The sequence below is a fragment of the Cherax quadricarinatus genome, chromosome 88 (assembly GCF_038502225.1).
Source record: "Cherax quadricarinatus isolate ZL_2023a chromosome 88, ASM3850222v1, whole genome shotgun sequence".
NCBI classification, from domain to species: domain Eukaryota; kingdom Metazoa; phylum Arthropoda; class Malacostraca; order Decapoda; family Parastacidae; genus Cherax; species Cherax quadricarinatus.
The window spans coordinates 15,167,287-15,174,219 of NC_091379.1; the positions used below are offsets into that span (position 1 = coordinate 15,167,287).

Sequence of the window (6,933 nt, forward strand, 5' to 3'; positions counted from 1 at the left end):
CTTATTATAACAAGATCAATTTATTTTAGCCTAACCCAACTAAATATATTTTAGATTTGTTTACAATAATTTAATACTAAACAAACACAGTGAAATATATTTTTTTTCATTAGGTTCAGAATGATTTTGGCAAAATTATTGCATACACAAATTTTCACTTGTCCTATATGGCAAGATGAGCGTTGCTATTTAAGCCAAGATCGCAAGTTCTGCCTATTCGGCACGACATATGTATATATATATATATATAAATATATATATATATATATATATTTATATATATATATATATATATATATATATATATATATATATATATATATATATATACATATATATATATATATATATATATATATATATATATATATATATATATATATATATATATATATATATATATATATATATATATATATATATTAAAGGTTGAGGTGCTAGCCTCGCTTGTCGATGTAACAAGAAGTGTCCTGCTTCCTGAGATACTTAGTATCAATACCTAGGGAGGCGAGAGTGGTCTTAGCTTGGTGGATTACCTTGTAGTGTGGTCGTGGTTGTCGAGTCAGGATCCAAGCAATTCCTGAGGGAATTTGAATAAATAGTTTAGAAAACCGACAATCTGATAAATGAGACATTTGTGCGACAAGGGGGTATCTTTATTCTGGAAATGTTTTACAAGCTAGTGGCTTCTTCAGTCCACTGCAGAGATGATGGAGTTTTAGGTTATCATTCCCTCAGTCTGGAGTCGATGTGTTTAGTTCATTAATTTCAAGTTTGATAGACTGTACACAATGACTCCAGACTCAGGGACTGATTACCTCACACTCCTCTTCACCTTCCATCGTTCTTCTCTATACCGGACTGAAGAAGCCATTGGCTGGCGAAACGTTTCCCCAATCAAGATTCTCAATGCTGCACAAGTTCCTCACTTATCGATTTCTGAGAGATGTGTGGAAGCTGTCATAGTGAGAGACGTGCGTTACTGGTTCATAACACATCACGACTTTATACATGGCTCTCTCTCTCTCTCTCTCTCTCTCTCTCTCTCTCTCTCTCTCTCCTCATAGTCTTCTCTCAGTCGTCTCTCATCTTGGCTCCTCTCTCTTCTCTCTCAGCTCTCTCTGCATCCAAGCTCTCACTATCTCTCTCTCTCTCTCTCTCCTCTCTCTATCTATCTCACTCACTCCACTCCTCACTCCTCACTTCTCATCTCTCTCTCTCAATCGTCTCTCCTCTCTCCCTCTCTCTCTCTCTCTCTCCCTCTCCTCTCTCTCCCTCTCCTCACTCCCTCTCCTTCTCTCTCCTCTCTCTCTCACTCTCTCCTCCTCTCTCTCACTCTCTCTCTCTCTCTCACTCTCTCTCTCAATCAATAAGAACATAAGAATGGAGGAGCATTGCATAAGGCCCTGACCCGTGCTAGGTATGTTAAAGTTAAGTCAATAACACCAGTGGAAATAAGTCACGAACAACCCCAGTGTATGTACTTATATTAACTGTACATATACTCAGTGTACTTATACTCAGTGTACTTATACTCAGTGTACTTATACTTAGTGTATTCATACTCAGTGCACTTATACTCAGTGTACTCATACTCAGTGTACTCAATTGTGGTAGCAGGGGTAGAGTCTCAGAAAAGCATGAGAAGTGGGAGGGGGAGGGAACTGGTGGAACGGGAGTAGGTAGCAGTAGTAGTAGAAGCAGTCGTAGTAGTCGTAGTAGTAGTAGTAGTAGTAGTAGTAGTAGTAGTAGTAGCAGTAGTAGTAGTAGTAGCAGTAGTTATAGTAGTAGTAGCGGTAGTTATAGTAGTAGTAGTAGTAGTAGTAGTAGTAGTAGTAGTAGTAGTAGTAGTAGTAGTAGTAGTAGTAGTAGTAGTAGCAGCAGTTGTAGCAGTAGTAGTAGTAGTAGTAGCAGTTGTAGCAATAGTAAGAGAGGTGAAAATAAGAAGACAATAGTAGCAGTGGAAAAGAGGTCAGAGAGTGGAGTGTTAGCGTAGTAGTAGTAGTAGTAGAAGTAGCAATGGACGTAGTCTACAAGAACAGAGAAGCACTGTTCCTGTATTGCACTGCTACTCTATTCACTGTTCCTGCATTGCACTGCTACTCTGTTCACTCTGACTGTCACTTTAGTATCCTCTAAAGTATGATCTGAGTTATCAATTTTCAATTCACTTATTCATAGTTTGGCCAAATGCTGTTATTGCATTCTATTTCACATCTTGTGTACTTATTTATCTTTTCCTAACATAAATATTGCCTACAACCAATTATTTTTTCAATTAGAGGGAAGGGGGGATCCATTAACATTTACACCTGACACTACAAACTTACCTGCTAAGTTTTCTTCAGCATTCTCTCCTCTTCAACATTCTCTCTGACTTTAGCAACAATTATTCTCTCGTCAGAACTCCCTAAACATTCGTTTAACATCTCCCAAAACCTCTCTCTCTCTCTTTCTCTCCTCTACACTCCAAAAATATATTTTTTAATATCAAAGTTACCAAAGAATTACTTACGGTAGCTGCTGAATCCATTCAGAATTGTCTGATATGGCTTCGGCATCATGGCCTGGGATCAATTTTATCTGGGTGGAGACAATTCAGAAAGTCTCCTAACACCAACTGTCCCTGTGTACCAAGCAGTAAATAGGTTCCTGGGTGTTAGCTTACTATTGTGACTAGCATCACTATGTACTAAGCATTAGATACGTACCTCAGTCTTAACTGACTTTTATGTCAGGTATCCTGGAAGTAGATAGTACCCAGGTTTTTATTTAGATAATCAGTACTTATAATTGATAAAGTTATTTGTTTTGTAATGGTAACGAGAGCTAGTTCTGTTATGCCTTTCATTACGTAGATTTATTCTAGGATGCCCCAGTAAAGTTAAGATACATGACTTATTTCCACTGGGGTACCTAAGATACGATTGGCCTTTGAATTGAGCTGGGACAAGATACCACCTCTTAACCTGTAAACTCAAAGGCTTAAAAAAGGTATTAGCTAAGATTCTATCCTCAAAAGTAATCACTACTTACGAGTGTGCCCGAAAGGTTGTCTCTCCGAGCAGGTATATTCTAGGGTCCAGTTGTCGTAATCAGTGGCAAGTACTTCGTAATTATCTTCGAAGCCTGGCACACCTGGGAGAGTGTATGTGAGGTGGTTGGGCGCTCTGTATGGTCTCTTCTGAATCACCCCGACACTTATCATGTTAGGACGGCTGAACCTGGTGCAGAGAACCTTGTTAGAGAACCGTATTGAGCGAAACGACGTATAACGAAACCAATTTTACCATAGGCCAATTAATATAAACAAGAGTTAAGTTGCTGGGTCAAGGGAGAGCTGAGACGAAGAGCAGTTGTGCTGCAGACACTCTAGGTCGCTATTATTGACATTTTTATTATTTTAGGCATCACATATTTTTCAGAATTATATAAGAAACCCGCTACATATCATTAAAACCAAATACCAACAACCATAAGGAAGGAAATTGACATTAGCGAACATGGACGGTTACGCTGATGCATGTCCTCCATCCAGATATTTAAGTCTTTCCATATTTTATATTCCTTCCTGGGAATTAATTTCTTTTTCTTGTCAACGTTATAATGAAACGACGTTGAACAAAGAGACGTTAAGTGAGGACTTCCAGTACATATTTCAGACATATTAATATAAGAGATGAGAGGTAGTGTGTACATTAGGCAGAGAGCCAGGTGTCTCCTGACCCTGTGATGTTCTGTCACAGAATCACGTGTGACTAGATCGTACACAGGACTTAAAATCATAGGATCAAATCTTAGCTTAGTTGATATTACAATCATGGGGGTGAGGGGAAGGTCCTAAACTCGCACCTAGAGGTAGGAGGATGCAATATAACCACGAACGAGTGGTGTTGATCAATAACAACACTGCAACTAGCCAAGGAGTCGAACCCATGCTGCTTTGGCCCGCCTCATGGTGAGCGAGAGATAGATGACGCTCTAGTCCACAGGGAGTAGGATGAAATTAGTTCAGAAGCATCCACACCATCGTATGTTCTTGGATGATGGGTGCAACATCCAGCTTGGCTGGGTGCGTCATTCTTGAGAATTGTGTAGCCCGTGGATTAGAGCGTCATCTGTCTTTCACTCGCCTTGAAGCGGGCCAAAGCAGCATGGGTTCGACTCCTTGGCTAGTCACAGTGTTGTTATTGATCAATACCACTCGTTCGTGGTTACAATAAGTATATAAAAAAAAAGTCTGTCAGTTTTATATTATGGATATTTTATCCGTTAATGTTATTATTGTCAGTCATGAATGGCACTGGTGTTAATTGTTATGAGTCTTCTTAATTGTATGACATTAGTTTTAGTAGACTGTTGGTGTTTTATTCGTCACGAAACAGAATAATTATCCTTAAAATGAATACTTTTGAGATGATAACCCGGAGGTCTTTCCATCTCAATGACCCGTTACTTTGTCAGACTTTTTTTTCGGGGGGGGAGGGGGGTATTCTGGAGAATAATTTACACATATTCTACTATGTATGGTAATTTATTATTTGTTTTTAGTGTCTGTACTAAACACCTGACCCTCGGAAATGACGGTGCACTCTGCTTCCTTGGATCAAATCTGATTACCTCTCATTCCCCAAGAGCTGTACGACCCTCTGGGAGTTCGAGAGTTTTCTGGTGAATTTAACAGTAATGCAAATGTTCAACTAACTTTAACATACTTACACAACGTCCCAAAAGTGCAGTTTGACTGAGATCTTTCCCGAGTGTCTGTCTTGGAGGTAGGTACCTCTCCAGCACCTACCCACAGTCTGGTAACCCACGAAGTACCGTTCTTGCTCGTACCAGCTACCCAGGTACTGTCAGGGATACACCATAATGTCAGTATGTACTCTCCTGTGTGTGGTTGTAGGGGTCGATTCACAGCTCCAACTTTATTTTTTTCTGCAGTATATAAAATATGGTTAGGTAAGGTTGGTCAGGAAACAGGACAAGTGTTTCCTGACGCGGGTCTTAGTTATATGATGACCCACAGCTGGAACTTTTGGTCATCTGACCGAGGTCTTCAACTGGCTTACCCCTCCACCCTGTCTTGGGAGTGTCTCGAGAACTATGTCTGCCATGGAAGGAGGTACAAGTACCTCCTCATCTTCCGGGACCAACTGTCCCCAGGCCTAGCCACATTCCCCGCCCTCACGGGGCTCGTAGGGAGAAGCTAGGCCTCTGGTCTGCCATCTTCCCCGCCCCAGGGGGGCTCGTGGGAATGGCAGTCTTGTGAGCTGCAGGTTAGGTTAGGTAAGGTTGGTCAGGAAACAGGACAAGTGTTTCCTGACACAGGTCTTAGTCAGATGATGACCCACCTTTATTATTATTATTAAAAATTCGCCGGTATTCTCCCGGCCCGGGCCTTTACCAAGTGGTGGCCCGGCCTTGGCTCCCTCTCTAGGGAGTGTCTGAGACCTAAGTCTCCCATGAGAGGAGACACAAGTACCCCCTCATCTTTGGGACCAAGTGTCCCCAGGCCTAGCCACATTCCCCGCCCTCACGGGGCTCGTAGGGAGAAGCTAGGCCTCTGGTCTGCCATCCCCGCCCCAAGGAAGCTAATGGGAATGACAGTCTTGTGAGCTGCAAGCTCCGGCTCAGGCACCTACCCTACCCTAGAAGGGCTGGGCATGGTGTCGATGATGACCCACCTTTGGAGCTTTGGTCATCTGACCGAGGCCTTCCGCTGGCTTACAGGTCCACCCCTTAAAAAATAATGGTTATTTTTAACCAATTGATACATGAGCTGCAGATGGTAGCAAGATCGGCATAGTGTTATTATTATTACTATTAATTATTATTATTATTATTATTATTATTATTATTATTATTATTATTATCATCATAATGAGGTATTATTAACCATTAGGATGCAGTGAAGGTCAAGAAAGGGCTGAGCTTGCTACCATCTGCAGCTCACAAGACTGCCATCCCCACGAGCCCCCCTGGGGCGGGGCAGATGGCAGACCAGAGGCCTAGCTTCTCCCTACGAGCCCCGGGAGGGCGGGGACTGTGGCTAGGCCTGGGGACACTTGGTCCCAAAGATGAGGGGGTACTTGTACCTCCTCCCATGGGAGACTTAAGTCTCGAGACACTCCCCAGATAGGGAGCCAAGGCCGGGTCACCACTACTTGGAAAAGACCCGGGCCGGGAGAATACCGGCGAATAAAAAAAAAAAAAAAAGAAAAAAATTAGGATGCGGTACATTCCTTATATTACATTTATTTACATTAGAGTTTCTTTATAAATTACAAATATAATTTAGCATTATATTTAATATATTTGATGTGCAAATACATCAGAACATTTAATTAATAAAACTTACCCTATTCCAGTCAAAATTTATAATTATTGGTGTTTTGGGACAGTTTCCCCTGAAGAAAACTTGAGCATGGGACAAGAGGCAGACAAGGGAGACTATCATCAACCTCAAACACCCCATTATTACGGTTATTTTCACCTGTAAGGAAAAAATGTGCATTTAGTTTAGCATGGTGGTATGTCTCCATGCTGAGACAACATTATTGGCCGTCTTTACTTTGTCAGTAAGTGAGAGAATGTCCCTAGAAAGTCACTTTCACTTTTTTTTTGAGTTACCCTAAAATAAACAAAACTGATAATAAACCAAGGATCCCCCTGATAACTCACTTCAATTCAATTCAAGTTTATTCTCTATAAAGGTTACAATGTGGGGTTTACAGGTTTCGGGTATTGTGTGGTTTACATGTTATAAAATACTAATTACAGAGGGTGCCCCCCCTGATAATAAACCAAGGACCCCCTGATAATAAACCAAGAACCCCCTGGTAACAAACCAAGGACCCCCCTGATAATAAACCAAGGACCCCCTGGTAATAAACCAAGAACCCCCTGGTAATAAACCAAGAACCCCTGGTA

The 6,933-nt window shown here is 41.3% G+C and overlaps 1 protein-coding gene across 1 annotated transcript in view; it reads right to left on the reverse strand.

The window, feature by feature from the left end:
• Positions 1 to 433: 433 nt before the first annotated feature.
• LOC128698455 (apolipoprotein D-like) overlaps positions 434 to 6,933 on the reverse strand; it is a 27,622-nt gene continuing 21,122 nt past the window's right edge. Inside the window, exons 2-5 of the mRNA XM_070103786.1 lie at positions 6,362 to 6,496; positions 4,720 to 4,853; positions 3,037 to 3,224; positions 434 to 580 (exon numbers count right to left, since the gene is read on the reverse strand). Of these exons, the coding sequence (XP_069959887.1) occupies positions 438 to 580; positions 3,037 to 3,224; positions 4,720 to 4,853; positions 6,362 to 6,478 (582 nt within the window). The 5' untranslated portion in view covers positions 6,479 to 6,496 and the 3' untranslated portion in view covers positions 434 to 437. The remainder of the gene's footprint in view (positions 581 to 3,036; positions 3,225 to 4,719; positions 4,854 to 6,361; positions 6,497 to 6,933) is intronic.